Source organism: Netta rufina (genome assembly GCF_964035555.1).
Source record: "Netta rufina genome assembly, chromosome: 4".
Lineage (NCBI taxonomy): Eukaryota > Metazoa > Chordata > Aves > Anseriformes > Anatidae > Netta > Netta rufina.
Genome location: NC_140127.1, coordinates 75,458,038 through 75,474,219, shown reverse-complemented (window position 1 = coordinate 75,474,219; position 16,182 = coordinate 75,458,038). Strand labels below are relative to the sequence as shown.

Here is a 16,182-nt window from a genome sequence, read left to right as displayed (position 1 = left end):
GACCCAGTGATGGGACAGGGCTCGCTGGGACACCTTGAGCCTCGCTCTGCTCGATCAGTGCTGGTGCTGGTGCCAGTCCCACGCTGACCACAGCCTACCTGCGAGCTCAGGATCCCACCAGCCACGACTTTCCTGGCACTCGATGCAAAGGAAGAGGCTCCTGGCCACCGGCACCACAAACTCAAGGCGGGATTTGGGAATCCAGCTGTGCTCTGCCATCGGCGGCTCAGCAGCTCCCGGCTCCGTCTCACTGCTCTGGGGATGATACATACGGCAGACTTGACTCCAGCTGGCCCTATTGTATTGGATCTACAGTGACAGACAACAGGAGCCAGAAACTTTTTGTTCAAGTAGAGCCAGCAGATGTGACACTGAATAAACACAGACAGTCAATCTGCTGAGTAAGAAGGTATCGTTCGTATAAATAACATACATCTAATCCTGCTTCCATTTTAAACCCAAATATGGGAATGCAAGATGCTCGGCGCTCTGTAGATGTATGCTCTGAACAATGAGATCAAGGAAAAGCAGATAAGACGCAGCTCGGATTCATCCTCCTTTCACTTTTGCTCTGCATCATTATCAGATCCCCAGCTTTCCCCACCAAGAGCTTCCCGCAGAGCGTTAACAGTCTGTCCGGGCTGATGTCAGATGGGATAAGTTAGCCTTGTAAAAATACCTGCCGGGCCCTACTGCTTCTCCCGATGGACCCTAATTACGGAGCAATTAAAAGCATTTCTCCAATCGTTTGAGCCTCACACGTTTGGGAAGCAGGCGTCGCACCCACCCAGGGGTTTCTCGTGGTCTCAGCAACGGGCCTGGCGGGGCCTGACCTCTGCAGTGACACATTTTCCGCTGGTTGGAAACGCCTGCAACTTTGCAGCTGCAAAATAAATGATTTAGAAATGATGAGAAAGCTAGCCACGAGATGGATTAGCACGCAAAAACTCCTCTTCAGGGAGCACAGGCCGCGCTGACACAAGCTCGGTGCCTCGTTGCAACATCCTATGCAGTCAGAAAGCCAAGTGGAATTGGTAGGTGAGTTACAGATATTGTTCTACCAGAAGCCCCTAAATATAAACCCAAAGAAACTGGTGTTCAGCTGCCCCTGCCCCGCACAAGCACGTGCTTTTTGTGAGTTCAGACTTCAATACTCCAGTATCTGGCACGCAACCCTTGAGGATGAATGCTTAAGAACCTCTAAAAGACGAGGAAGTTCTTAACCGAGTTCGGAATTTGCTTTATTAAAAAGGAATAAATGAGTAAGAGAGGACTGTCATTGAGACTAATTATACTTGATATCGCCGTGCTGGGTTGCTCCCACTCCGCGGAATCGCTGTCTCCTTCCCCAGAGCACAGCCACCAGTAGGATGCGATGATGCAACACGCAGCAATTAAAAAAAAGGACACAGGAAAAAAAATATATATATTATTACATTCCCCAGCCTTTTCCACGGGATTAACCTCCCTTCTCATTAGAGACTCATTTAGCTACTTTTTTTTTTCCCCCTATTTGCCAGCGAGCTCCTCCAAGACAAACAGCAATTGATTTGTTCCCCGAGAAGCCCGGGCCTGAGCGATGCAGCCATCTGTCAGGGGAAGGAGCTCTCCGTCAGTGGCTGCTGGTTCATCAAACCCTTTTAGATTTTTAATTTGCCACTTCGGTTCTCGAGTGAAACCAAACAGCTCTCAGCTCCGCGCGTACGCACGCGAAGCGTTTCGAAGCGCCAGCTCGGATCCGCAGAGCCCGGCCACGCAGCTTTCTGTTCGGGGAGGTGCCCCCCGAGCCCCCAGGTGTTGGCATCTGCTTGGCCAAGATGCTTCCCCGGGGAGGAAGGGCTCACAAAATGCACGGCAGAAGGTCTCCTGAAGCGTTTCTGTTATTAATTCAGAATCCCAAGGGAAATGGACAAGGGTATTCCTTTCCTTGGGCAGCCACCAAGCCATTCCTGAAGACCACGGCTGTCAAAGCCGTGAGGTTTAGACCCCAGAGAAGGAAACCAAACCTCTCGTGTTTGTTGGGGTTCTGTTTGGGGTCCAGAACTGCTTGATTTTCCAGGATTTTCCTGTTTTTTTTCTTACGTCTCGCCTTCTTCAGAAGAATTGTGTCAACAGAGCCTCTGGAAAAATTAAATGATGCCACCTGATGGCCCTCCACCTGCAACCTCACCAACCCCTTCAGAAACTTCCAACAGTTTGACAAGGGAACAGTGGGAAGATTGAAAACCACGCAGCTGAGCTAAAGAAGGGATCATCTCCTTTAAGTCCAGAGCAGTTATCCAACTCGCAGATGGCTTACCCAAATTCAAGACATCCTCTACACTGAGCAAGCAGCAGGAGCGAGGTAATTGCCCTCGAATGCAGACAAGATTCAGCCCTTTGAAAGTAAGAAATTGATGATTTCTTGTGAAACCATGAGAAAACGGTAGCCTGCCGGGATCCTAACCAAACTGTTTTCATTCTGGGAGCAGAACTGACAGTGAAACACTGACAGAGTCACAGGTTTGGGGTACACGGCGAGACCAGACTGAGTTCCAGTGCTCAGACTACTTAAGCTTTTTCATCATACTGCCACAACCACAGCGTAAAATCCATCCCCAATGGGAACACGTGAGATTTTCTTCAACCTATAGTGTAAATGCAAGAAGCAGAAGCACTAACTCAGTCAAGTTCAAATGTATCTCCCCACTTCAGGGACACACAAGAGGTAGGTTTGAGAATTCTGTATTTTGTCTGTATCTGTGGCATGGTAAAAACCAAGAGTTTGGTCTTGGTTTGGGTGTAGTAGGTTAGCCACCTTAATAATAATAATAATAATAAACATGTGATAGATTTAAATGGAGATTTGAGAATGAGGATTATTGAGAATTATTGAGAATGGGGTTTTATTACACATAAAACATTCCTAAACTAAGAGAAATTTATCCAAGCAGAAGGGGATGGATTATCTCCACCCAACAGGACTTTCCTCCAAAAAGAGAACAAGAAAATAACCCGTTGTATAATAAAATACACCAAAAAGATGGCCGGGAGAAAGGTGAGCAGAACCATGTGCATCTTTTATCCCACCAGAAGAATCTCTCCTCCATGAGACCTTCTGGTGCAGGCTTTTTGCATCAGCTTCTGCATTTCAGAATCAAAAGCATGAGAAGGGCGAGAGGAGGCTCACAAGTTACACCCAACAGCCTCTGCCTCACCACAAGTGCACAGTGCAGGATTCCCACGCTCTCACACCTCCACCACACACTTCGTTGCTCTTAACACGAAGTTTCTGCTAAGGTAACAGCAGCACCAAGCCTTCAACGTGCAGTTAATTGGTTTGGATTCTGACCTGCGTGCTCACATCCTCCCTAAATAAAAGCTCTAGCACCTGCAAAGCGCCCTGGATCCTCAGGTTGGGATTTTTATTCATTCACTTCAAGACACGTGAGGGCTAGCAGCATCTTTCTTGAGTCACAATGTTCTTTTCAAAGAGGCCACCTCCCCACGCTGAGCTCTGTGTCAAGGATGGTGGCTTTTGAAAACTGATTTTCTATTTGATCTGAACCTGTGCTTTTACAAAGGGGAGTATAATCGTGAGTCTGGTGGCGTAAAAACAGCTGTTTTACTGTCTGCAGTTCTCCAAAAGATACTCAGAACTGCACAACACATTTTAGCCTTGTGCTTTTGGAAAGAAAAAAAAAAAGCTAGCTGATTTGGGGAAAAATAAGAATTGTTTAAAGTTACAGCAGATCTCTTCCTCCCCCCTCCAGTGTGTAAGGAACTGGACTCAGTCCATCAATGACTGTAGTGGACAGATCAGCTCCCAGTGTTCTGAGAACTAGGCAAAATAAAAAGAGAGAGAGAAAAAAAAAAAAAGAAAAAAAATCTGGCCGTCAGGCAGGATTTAAAACCACCAGCAGAAATAGGTCTTCTAGGGGATTTCTTACAATTAATTAATGATTTCATGAAAGTGGAGGAATTCAATAATGCTGGGCCACACTAAAAGAAAAATAAACAGGCCAGGGACTCTAAAGCTTGTTAAAAACAGACTAATAACTAAGGAAAAACTACTACACCTTGCTCAGAAAAAGTCTTCTTGAGCAGCCACTGAAAATCTGCGGCTTGTGCCCACCCAGCTCACGTCCTCCACGAAGCGTTAGGGTTTGCTCTCTCCTCTACTCACCTATATTTTTTTTTCCATTCAAATTTGTGGGAATTTTTCCTGCATCTGGCACTGGGTCAGATCAGCTGTGTGGATTCACCAGGGGCTAATACAGCAAGCTGCTGCTCAGCCCTGTTAGGGCTTGGCCAGGCAATCAATCAGCCACGAGACACAAACCCACTGGAAACCTGTCTTCCTTACCACTGCTGCTCACAGGAGAAATTGGTTTTAATCCAAACCTGCCCAATAAAGAGTGTTTTTTGGAAAGCAAGGGGCGTACACCTTACCTCAGTGACAAAGAGAGTGCGCGGATCGATGATGTCCAAGAAGTGCCTGAATCTGCCATAAAACGAAGTCTGGAAGAGAAGAACAAACAAAATGTGTTCAGTGACAAACTGCCTTTCATCTGCTGCGCAAAAAATAACTTATTTCCTCCGCACAACTATGCTGGAGCTGAAAAGCAATGGCAGAAAAGCTGTTTGCTATAACGACAGGAGGGCTGGAAGGGGCAAGGCTCCGGCTCGATGCTGCTGAAGGAAGCCCCAGCCCCTGGGGTCTCCTCCTCACCCCACTCCTCACGAGCCAGGCGAGCGATGGGACTGAGCACAAAGCCACTTCCATGCCTTTAGTTCATTACAGGACTGTCCAGGTGCTAAATCAGGGCTGGGTTTCATGGTGCCAGCCTGCACGAACGCGGAGTAAAAAGACGAACTGTGAACCTTCACGATTTTCAAAACAACCAAAGCTTGAAGGTTTGGGCTCCTTCCTATTTGCGTGCTTGGAGAGAATCCAGTTAAACACGTTCCCAACCTGCAGTACGCTCAGACGTTGCAGACACCACACAGAACAAAATAATTGGTAGGGTTTTTATAGAATGAGAGGAAAAAAAAACCTATCTTCAACCCCGCCACGCTCGTGTCGGGCAATGCTCCCTGCTCCCAACATCCTCACAGCCTAGGGAGAAGAAGAACTGATGACCAAGTGGAATAAAGCTGATAAAGGGTAAAAAATGAATGGGAAACGTGCTCCGAAGCAAAACAGCTGCTGAATCTGGAATCACAGAGACAAGGGGAGGGCGAGAGACCGGTGCTGAGCCTGGGCTTCGGGATGTCTCTGCACGAGAGCCGCGGGGAGACAAATCCCTGCACTAAAATCATGTCCTGCACTAAAAAAAATAGAAAAAAAAACCTGCGACTGAGCACAAACAGCTTCAGAGAACTTCAGGAAAAAGGAAAAAAAAAAAGCCTAGTGGTTTTTAATTAGCGTTGATTTAATTAACGCTAATTCTGGTACTTTCCAGCTTTTTGAGCTTGGCATTTCGCTACCTTGCTGGGATTTTTCAGCACAAAAACCTCTGCGGGTGCCAGTGCCCTGCAATCGCCGCTGCCCGGTGCTCCCTTCGTGCTGCCACGGGTCCTCTCCCCTCTCCCGCTGCTCATCCTGCGCTCTGTGGTCTCACGGGGGAGCCCCAAAAGCCTCAGGTCTCACCCCAAAATGAGGGAGCTGTCTCCAGGTGGTGCCTGAAGCAGGCTGCTCTGTGTCAGACAAGTCCAGGGGCAAGGGAAGGGCTACTTGAGCGGGGCCACGGATGGCACAGCCAGGTCCTGAGCAAGAAAACTGGAGAATAAAGCACCCAGCACCATCACACGGAGCTGCTGAGAGTTCCTTTAAATGCTTACAGCCACCAGTCCTGCCTGTGAGCACACAGACTCCAGAAAAGCCCCAGACTTCAAGACCTTTCAAGTCCCAGGAGGCCAGAGAAGCACCTTTTCCTCCCGTCTTCCCACTGCAGGCTCCTGCTTGGCTTTGTGTGTCTTCCTCCAGAAGGAAAGTTGTGTTACCCTCCTGGCAGAGGTGCTTCTTCCCTGGGCTGAGCACGAGGCAGAAACCAGCTCCTGGGAACACCTCTGACCTCCGGGGATGCAAAAAGAGCCCCGCTGAGATGGAGCCCGTCCTAGGGCAGGCAACAAGACCTGACTGAGCTCCCTTTCCTCCTGAGTTGTTTAACCACCAAGGTTAAATCTCCAGTGTGGCAATTCAAGGCAAACCCTCCCAGCCCTGTTCTCCTGACCCCAACCAACAGGACCAGCAGGGAGGGATGCCCCAAAGGCTCCCCCTGCCCCTCAGGCAGCACTGCTGGGCCCAGGGGTGCCGGAGCCCTTGCACAGGCTGCCCAGAGCTTTGGGGGCTCCTCCTGGGGGAGCTGCAGCAGCCGCCGGGATGTGGGGCTGGGCACCTTGCAGGGGGGGAGCCCTGCGGTGTCTCTGCTGGGTCTGGGGGCTCCACGGCCCCCAAAAACACAGAGGGTGAGGTATTTACAGACGTCTCGCCCCGCTGTCTCTCATCCCAGTTCCTTCCAAGGAGGCGTTGCTGCGTTAAACCTCAGCTACTCCCACGTCCGGGCCAAGATTTTAAAGAGCAGCTCTGTTAATCAAAAAAAAAAGGATTTAATTGGTGTAAAAAGCACTTTGCTGCTTCTCCCCCTCACATGTGTGCACAAGGAGGGCTCTGTCACAATCCCAACACTTCACTTGGGGAGGAAAAAAGCCAAAAAGAAGCACCTTAACCTGCGGGGACACGCTGATGTTTGACGCTGCCTGCTTGCTCCCTGCCTTCCCGCGATGGCAGCATCGAGTTTAATCATAAATAAAAGCCAGGAGGAGTTAATAAGACCATGTCAAAACTCCTTCAGCTTGGAAAGCATTCACCTCCCTGATTAAATTCCTACAGCAGGCAAATCCTCTGCGTGTCGCTGATCTTTGCTGCACTCAGCTCGTCTCAGCGATCGGGATCACCGACTGCTCAGCCTCCTTACGGGACTTTCAGGCTCAGCTAAGGGGAAAGGAGAAGCCCCTACAAAGAAAGCAAGCTGGTTTAAAACACTTGGAAGAAATAAATTCAGAAACGTATCACAAAGGTTCTTTTCTATATTCTTATATTATTTTCTAGTTATTATTTTTTAAAAATCTATTCAACATCTAGTGTAAGAGCAGACACTGCCATGCCTCCTGGGGCTTCTGCAGCAGGGATGCCTCACCAAAAGCCCCAGCCTTGGGAAAAATGAGAACCTGATGTCAGGAGAAGCAGAGGATTGCAGTTCCCGGCTGTCACACTTTTCTTCTGCAACTTCTTGAAGTTCTGCCACTGCTAACGAGCACGTGCCTGCTTTTTAAGCTCTGTTAGTTGAGGGGTGTTAGGATGTGGGAAGCAGCCCCGGTTTGCTGGTCTGTAACAGAATTATCTCAGCAAAATGCTGCTGCTGCGAGCTGGGAGCAGGACATGAAAGGGAAATCCAGCTGCTGTGGCACATCCCTGCCCGTGGTGAGGATCACAAATCCCTGTAGGTCTTCACCAAGGAGCACCCTGCTAGTCCTGCCAAGCCACGGCTCAGCCCTTCTCCCCCCAGCTACAACCTGGCACCAGGCTCTGGCAAACACTTGCTCATTAATTACTGCAAGGTCTACGAAGAGGGAATTTGACTTTATTTGCATGCCAGAGCTCTCCGTGTCACTCCCTGCTCCGCCGTGCCTCCTTCGGCTTTGAATCATCCAGGGACTGCTTCCTTTCCCCTCCCCTACCTGACCCTTTTTCCTTCATCCCACGAGGCACAGCAGGGGATTTCCATTCCCTCCACGCTTCACACTTCAACCAAGCAGCCCCAGACTTCAACAATTTGGGATTATTGCTTCTCAACAGGATTATTCCCAGGGACGGAGCTCGCAGAAGCTTGACCTTCAGCTCCCGGCTACCCCCAGCGCCTCGCTTGCCGCTTTATTCCTGCAACATCTGCTGTAGTAAACTGTCACTGGGAGGAAAAAAAACTGCGTAACGCAAATTTCCTGTGATTAATCGGGGCTATTTCGGTAGCGCTTCTCACCAGCCTGCACGCAAAATGAAGTTCTGGGAATATTAATTCCCTGCCACGGCACGGCAGCGCGGTACGGCCCCGGCTCCGTTCAGTCGCTGTGCTGCAGGATCCAGCTGAGTCCAGGATGAAGGCTAGAAGAAGCAAAATGCTCCCTGCAGGCTCTAGAAATTTGGAGAGAAGGGTCAGTGACCACCAGAAAGCACTCATTATTCACCTGCCTTTAAAGAAGGGGGCATTCCTCAAAACCCCGCGCTGGAAGAAGAGGGGACGCGCACACCTTTACTCACTTAATTACAGAGTGATCATCAAAGGGATTTAATTAAGCCAGAGCAAACGGCATGCAGACTTGGTTTTTTTTTCTTTTTCTAGCTAAAATTCAGGCTTAGGTCAGCTTTAAATTAATTAGGAGGAGATTTAAGCTAAAGCAAAGAAAATACATGTTATAAAATACAAGCCACCGAGCAGCTGCGTGCAGGCAAGATTCGGCTGTGAAACTGCACGCACATTTATGATCCAACCCAATTACAGATCTAGGCTTAAGCTATGGAGCCCTACAACACCCCAACGCTGACTTTAGGGTATTTAAGGGCCCAGAATCTGTCCCTGCATCTTCACCTGCAGCAGCAGGCAAGGGTTTAGATGTCCTCAGCCCCAAGGCAAAGAGGTGAATCTTCATTTTCACCTCCTCACGGCTGGCACTGCAGCTCGTGGACTTGTCTCGTGGCCAGCAGTGTGCTCCTGGGCTGTTTTAGCCCTACACGATTCCCAAATGCTGGGAAAAGCCTTCAGCTGCCCAACCCAACCCAACCCACGAGGTACAGGGGTTCCCAATGAGGTTTGGGGTGCCAGGCACCCGGCAGGGTTTACACCCTGCAGCACAGGGCACAGAGAAGCCAACTCCCTCTCGAAACTCCAGCCCTGGCTGAAAGAGGTGTAGAAGAGCCAGTGGAAGGCTTTTTTGGCAGATCCTACGAGGTCAGCAGCCAAACACCAAACCCAAAGGTGGCTGCACTTCCTCTTCTCCTCTACAACAGCCACAAACCAGCCTGAAACGTCCTCCTGTAGCCTTGTAGGAAAATCCCTTCTCTGTCGTGGTGGTCTCGTTCATCTTCGGTGGAAAATAACTTCAAACTGGGAAGCCGGAGCGGGAATTTCTGCGTAACTTCACGGTGTTATAGCACAGCCCTGGTTCCTCCCGCTGCCTGAACAGGGAGAGTAGGAGGGGATGATCTTCAGCACTGACACCCTTAACGAGATGTTTCCGAGATCAGCGCAGCGCCGCTGACATCGCAGTGCCACAAGTTTACTCCTCTTCATTTCCCTCTCCTTCCCCTAAAGGATCTCAGATCCGCATTGCAACGAGGATGACACCCGGGTGACTTGTCGAGGACGCTCACCTCAGCCTGGAAATCAGCTCACCTCTCTCTGCGCACCTTGCAGCCCTCCCTGCACCAGCCAGGACAGCCTCGTGATGCTTTTTAGGGGGCTGACCCCAATAAAAACCCCAAAGTTTAGCTTGCACGACCTGCCTGCAGCAGTTAACGCCGCTGTTTGGTGAACCACTGAGCCCGAACCTTATGCAGAGCTCTGCTGGAAAGGTTTCCTCAGCTCTTCTGCTGGAGGATGCATTTAATTTGCTGGGCAGAAGCAGGAGCCCTGGGCTGCAGGCAGAGACCCTGGAGCTTTGGGAGCTTGCGTTTGATGTTTTGGCTCAAAGAGAGGGAGCACTTAGCAAATCCCTTCTTTAAGAAAAGGAAAAAAGAAAAAAAAAAAAGAGTACGATTAACAAATTAAAACGACTTGTCAGAAAACTAAGCCCTTCTCACACGTTCTCAAGCCTAATGTCCTCATTTCTTCTTTCACCTAAAAATAACCTGCTTCCCTTGGGAGGCAAAAGCTGCTCCCAGCAAAGCAACCAAAAATGTGACTCGACAGATGCGACTTGCCTGAAGAGCAGGAAAAACAAGCGAGCTGCAAAGCAAGAGGTGGGAGAAGGGGAAACAAGTGCCAGGGCGACGCTGGGGATGTGTGCCTGCCATCAGCTGCCCTAAATGCTCCTCCAGCCCCCAACCAGGGCTCTGGATCGCAGCGAGGGAAGGAAATCACCTCCTCTCCACACAACCACAATCCCAGAACACTGAATTTGCTCTCTGAGGCAAATTCCCTGCTTTTTTATGTTTGTTTTTTTTACCCTCGTGAGGACAAAGCTGCCTTGCACAGCTCCCCTGTGTCTCACAGGGGCATTCTTCCCCAGCACCAGCTCGCAGCCCTGGAGACCGAGGTTCCCCGTGGGGAAATAAACACCAGCTCGCCCCAAGGATGGGTCGGGATGTTGCAGTCAGGGACCCAAACGGGGGCAGATTTGACCTCTTTCTCCTGCTCCGTGACCCCACAAAGCTGCCAGACCCCAAACCGGGCCGCCCGGATGCGTTGTGACCACGTCCCCCCCGGCGTGGCAGTTGGGGAGAGAGGCCAGCTCCGCTCGAAGGCGATCATTAGCATCCTGCCATAGCCCTCGAAACGTTTTCTAAATGTTGCTACAAGTGACAGTCGCTCCTTAATGAACAGAATGCACCGGCTCAGTGCCTGACGCGCTGCCAAGTGTGCCTCGAATCATCTGTGGTGTCTAGAAGGGAGTAGTGTCTCCTCCTCCTCCTCCTCTTCTCCTTATTACAAAGCTCTGTCTCCCCAGCCTGAGCATCCCTTGGGTTTGTGCAGGGTGTTCGTGGCTCCCATGGGGTCCCTGCACCACCTCCTGTCCCGCACCCAAGGGAGATCCCAAAGGCAAGGTGGCTGGGATGGGCATGCAGACCTGGCCCCACACATGAAAACAGCAACAGGACTTCTATTTCACCACCCAAATGGGTGTCTTTGGTCAAGCCGAGCTTTGGGATCTGCAATTAGCGAGTCAGAGGGTTGGCAAAGTGCGGTCCTGTGCAGATTTGGGGTGGATAGTGGGGTGGAAGTCCCCTTCGAGAGCTCCCCAAAAGCATGGGGTGGGGATGGGACACATATTAGCAAACAGTTCAGGAACCGCAATGCCTCCTTCCTTCTCGTGGCAGCCTCGCCCCGCTCCAGGGAGGAATTGGGAACACGTACAATGGGTTGTGTGGGTTTGGAAACCTTATCAGAAGCCTTGGCAGACTCTAACACGGCCCCACAAAAGCCAGGCATGAGCTGCACCATGGCGGGGGCGCTGAGGGTACCTCAGGAGCGGCAGCTTTGGGGCGTGTGGGAGCCAAACCGCCCCAAAACCCGCCCCAGCTTTCCTCATCGCCACCTTTACGGGCACAGGGGGGTTTTAAGGCCTTTTATCCCACAGGATTTGGGGTGGCTGAAACACCCCCAAGCCCCACAGCATCCCACTGGCGCAGCTCCCCAACGACCCCCCAAAACCCCACACAGGCCTGACCACCCCTCACAGAAACCCCTTTCCTGGCAGAATTCATCCATAAATAACTAAAAAACCTCCACATTTCCCTCACACTTCACGTTTTTATTATTTTAACAGATTAATCGCCTCACACCGGCCGGGGGGGGGGGTTCCGGGCACCGTTTTGCCCATCACCTCCACACAACCTTGGGCTCTCAGCCAGCCCTACCAGGGCCGGGCCCAGCCTCGCAGCACCATGTTTGGGGACATGGGACCACGCTGTGGGGACAGGAGGGTGACACCAAAAGGGGTGACACCGGGGGACCCCCGCCCCTATTCCCCCTCCGTCCCCACCCGGGTCTCGAACCCGCGACCTCGGGGCCCCCAAGCGCGCGCCCACCCCCCCGCGCCACAGGGGCACGGCGGGACGAGCCAATCACCGCCTGCCAAGGGGCGGGGCGCCGCGGCTCTGAGCGACAGCGGCGCCAGCCAATGGGAGGCGGGGCGCTGACCAATCAGCGCGCAGCTTGAAGCCAAAAGGGGAGAGGAGGGGGCTCTGCCCCCCAGAAGGGGGGTGGGGGGGACACCGTGAGGGTCCGCTCGCGCCGCCGCCGCGCCCGCCCCGCTGCCGCCGCCGCCCGGTGCCGGTACCGGTACCTGCTCGAAGCGGGGCTTCCCCAGCTGGAAGGGGGGGTAGTCCGCCGGCTCCGCCATTCCCTTCGCGCGCTGCGGGCGCCACTTTAAACAGCCTCCCCCGCCGCCGGGCCCGCCCCTTGCGGCGGCGCCGCTCTGATTGGCTGCGGCCCACCGCAGCCCCCGCGAGGCACGATGGGAAATGTAGTTCCCTCCACCCCCTCCCCTCCACTACCGCCGGCCTTCGCGGCGGCGCGGGGCAGCATGGGAGTTGTAGTCCGCGGCGGGGCGCGGGGTTTGGGCGGGAAGCTGAGGGGAGCCCTGAGGGGAGGGGGAGGGGGTGCTCGGAGCGGGCTCCCCTCAGCTGTGGCGCTCGCAAAGTGCCATTAAAACCATTAAAACCATTAAAAAAGACGTGGGTTTTTGGGCAGTGTGAGGTGCTGAGGAACAGCTGAGGGGTTGTGGTGAAGCAGCTGTGGCATAAACCCTTCAGATGTCCGCCCCACACCTTTCATACTGGAGAGGTCCCAGTTTGCCCAGTCAGAACTGGTTGGGGGGAGCAGTGCGCCAAGGGCCACGCACAGGATAAGGATATTTCAGTCCTTCTCCCCTCTTCTCCTTTTTTGAGGGAGAACTGTTGGATTTAGCAACCAGCCTGAGGCAACACCCCGCGCCCGCCTGACAGAATTACGTTTTTCCTTCCCCGAAAGTACACACACCTCACATTTCAGCCCAATTCTCCCAAATTTCACCCCAAAGTGTTATTTACACCCAAATGCACAGCAGCCACAGTATGACAGAGGATGCCCAGGAACGTGACGTGGATAGCAGGCACCCGCCTTAACTCCGAAATTGGGAAAATAATTGCACAAAGCAAGGTGCAAGCTCAAAAGCCTCTGGAAAAAAAACCCTCAGGTTTCATCGTATCCCTCTGAAAATAATATCCGTGCTTTGATGGGAGCCTAACAATTGCTATTGACCTCTAAAATATATGATTAAAAGTAAAGAATGGGAAACCTGTGAGTAATAAGTTTACCCTGATGCAGGCTTACTTATCGGCTTCATCAGTATTACGATTTGGGGAGATAAAGGCGAGGTTCGTGTGGGGCTGGGAGCAGAAGGGGTGCGCACGAAGCAGTCTCCGGAATCCTCTTCTCTAGATTAGTGGAATCAGAAGCGCCCGGCCCTTCAAATGCCGCTGAAATTGTTTGGAGGATTAGGAGCAATTCTCCGAGGAAGAGCAGGGAGCCGGCGGCGACCCCGAAGATGCAGATGAAGCAGGGAATGCGGTCAGGGTATAAGAGGAAGGCTCGGTGCAGCCGCAGATTACAGAGCAGGTCAGAAACAGGATTTGCAGCGAAAGAGAAATTAAACAATATACCTGAGTTTATTTATTGATTTAGCTATAAAGGGAAAAGCAGCAGAAGGTTTTGCGATGGGGATGCTGCTGCTCTGCTTCATGGTTGTAGCTGCTGCTGTTCAATGCTCTATTTTCACCTCTAAAACCAGTTTCATTTTCCACTTTTTAGGCTAATTTGGCACCGATCCCTTTCACTAAATCTCCAATCTCTCTTGCAGCTCCGGGCAGAACAGGGACCCAGCACTGTGCCTGTCACAAGGGTGATATCCCACAGCAATACCGAGTTGTATAAACCCTCACAGCTGGCCGTGTGGTGGGTCAGGGGCTCTGCTGAAGCTCGTGCCGGCCCTGAGGCCCCGTTCTGTCTCATCACCGCTCTGTCTGGCCTCTCTTTGTGCCCACAGCCCCTTGGCCATGTTTGTTTGAGGGAGCCCCATGGCGTCACTGAGTTTGTGTGGGAAGGGAAGGGGTGAACCTGGCTTTACCTGAGCCTTAATCCACAGCAGGAGCAGAAACTGAGATACACAGCCCAAAACAGCACCCCAAAGGGCACTTACCCCCGTACCAGCACGAGAAAGGATCAGACTGGAACAGAGAAGGGCATTTTCTCATTTCTTGTTCCTTTCCCATTAGAGACACTGTCCAACCTGTTCCTTCACAGAACCCCAGACCGGCTGAGGTTGGAAGGGACATCTGGAGGTCATCAGGTCCAAATCATTGCTCAGGCATGGTCCCCTAGAGCAGTACCCAGGGCTGTGTCCAAAAATCTTTCAAATATCTCCAGGGAAGGAGACTCCACGATCAATTTGGGCACTGGGCTCTGCCCCCACAACGAGCCTGATGAAGTTGCAGGCTGCTGACCTCCCCCACCGCCTCCCTTTTTGCCTTTTTTTCTGCGTAGCTGTGTGAAAAACACAAAAACACCACCCCCAGGAATGGACAGATGATGGGCAAAGACCTGGTCCCACAACAAATTCTGCTGACAGCCACGTCCCCAGTGCTGCCCTTGTACCTTGTCCTCGGAGTTAATGGTTTGCTTCCCCTAATTAAACTCCGCTGCAGCGAGCACTCGCTGCCTGCTGGCCCAGCTGTGCGCCCAGGACAGGGTTTCACGTGGCTTAAACCTCATTTTGACCCCACAGGACCCTGCTGCCCTTCTTACCCTCTCCTCGCGATGCGGTATCAGTCCTAATCCCAGAGAACAGCGTGTAATTAGGGCTTGTTTTCTTTTAGGCAGGGTCTAACGCTGCTTGGAGCCCTAACACTGTCTGAAAAGGCAAAAAAAGAGGAAAAAGTCCTGTGGCTATGACTGGTATCTTATAACACGACTCTTCTTTTTCTAAAGGTTTTATTCCGTGCTTCCCAGAGGTAAAAATCAGCAGGAAAGGAAAATCACCGGGGCTCCGCAATGAAGATGGATGGCAACCCAAATCTCTCAGCCTCTATACCAGGGAAATCCCCCTCCCTCCCATCGCAGCCAGAGCCAGATAATTGATACAATCCCTAATGTTGACACACTGAATGTTTTATAACAACAGAGGGGAGAGAATCTGTTTATCTCAAACCACATTTGGAGTGACATAAGACTATCACTTTTTTGGTTAAATACCAGAAAGAATATCAATTCTTTGGCTGATATCAATCTAACCAGATCCCTTTAGACTGACAACTCGCGTTTTCACTGGTTTGGGGAAGGAGAGGGAAGGGGGGGGGGAGGATTTGCTTCCCCAGATCAGCGGCTGTTAAGTCAACATTGACATTTCTTCCTGCTTTAGGGGACACACGAACACGCGACGAAGCCCTCAGCCACGGAGCAAACAGAGCTGAAAAGCAAAAAGAGAGAGATTTTTTTTGGGGGGGAGGCTCCGACAGCCACCCCGCCCGTGACAGCTGGGTGCAGAGCCGGGCTGCCTGCTGGCTCCGGGAGAAAGTCGCAGGAACATTTCTTGTCGGCTTCCATCTGTAAAGCCAGATTTCGAAGACAAAACTTGCGGCGGGCTGCAAAACTCAGGCTCCGAACAACAAACGCCGCCAGCTCTTCCCCCAGGGACAGGATCCGTTTTGCCTTAGCCCCGAGTCGGCGCGTGGAAGCTTCCAATCCCCTCAGCTTTAACGGGACTGAAGTCTTCAAATCCTTTTTCTTTTCTTCCTCGACAGATCCTGCTTTCTACTTACTGCTGCTCTGCTCCACCCCTTGCGGCCAGCCCGACCAGCCCCGGAATTTGGGGCTGCCTTTATTTAGGGTCAGCTTTCAGAGGGGTCACGGGTCAGTGCCCTGATCCCGCTTGGCGGCGTGCTGAACATTTCCCCCCAGCTCTCGGGGCTAACGTCAGCCCCCCGGGCAGGTGCTGGGCCCACGGTCCGGCTGGATGAAAACCAAACCGGGATTAGAGCTCACGAAACTCTTCTGTCTGGTACCACAAAGTCATTTAGTGAAGCTTAAAGGCTTTTTCTTCTTTTTTTTTTTAAAGGAAAGGGCGTGAACGAAGGAAAAAAGCAGGCCTTGGAGAAGGAAAACAGCTGAGAGGTACAACAGGTGCCTGGGATTAGGGCAGAGGAGCTGAAGGCAAAGGTCTGGGCCCTCTGCTGAGCCCCGTCTGCTGCACAGAGAGAAGAAACGAGCACTTCAGGTAAAAATCCTGCACCCCGGTGAGCAGTGCACACAAAATAAAGGTACCAGGGGCTTACACCCAACATTTGGAGAGCCACGCGCGGCAGCGGGTGCTGCGGGACTGCTAATGATGCTCCCGGGAGTGGAAAAGCTGCCGGAGAAGTTGGGCACCAGCCTCCTCCTTCAGAAAATA

General features: G+C 51.9%; 1 protein-coding gene across 1 annotated transcript in view; it reads right to left on the bottom strand.

Annotated features, from left to right (window-relative positions):
* SFXN5 (sideroflexin 5) overlaps positions 1-12,149 on the bottom strand; it is an 84,575-nt gene extending 72,426 nt beyond the window's left edge. Inside the window, exons 1-2 of the mRNA XM_084286777.1 lie at positions 12,043-12,149; positions 4,432-4,500 (exon numbers count right to left, since the gene is read on the bottom strand). Of these exons, the coding sequence (XP_084142903.1) occupies positions 4,432-4,500; positions 12,043-12,099 (126 nt within the window). The 5' untranslated portion in view covers positions 12,100-12,149. The remainder of the gene's footprint in view (positions 1-4,431; positions 4,501-12,042) is intronic.
* Between the last annotated feature and the right edge of the window lie 4,033 nt (positions 12,150-16,182).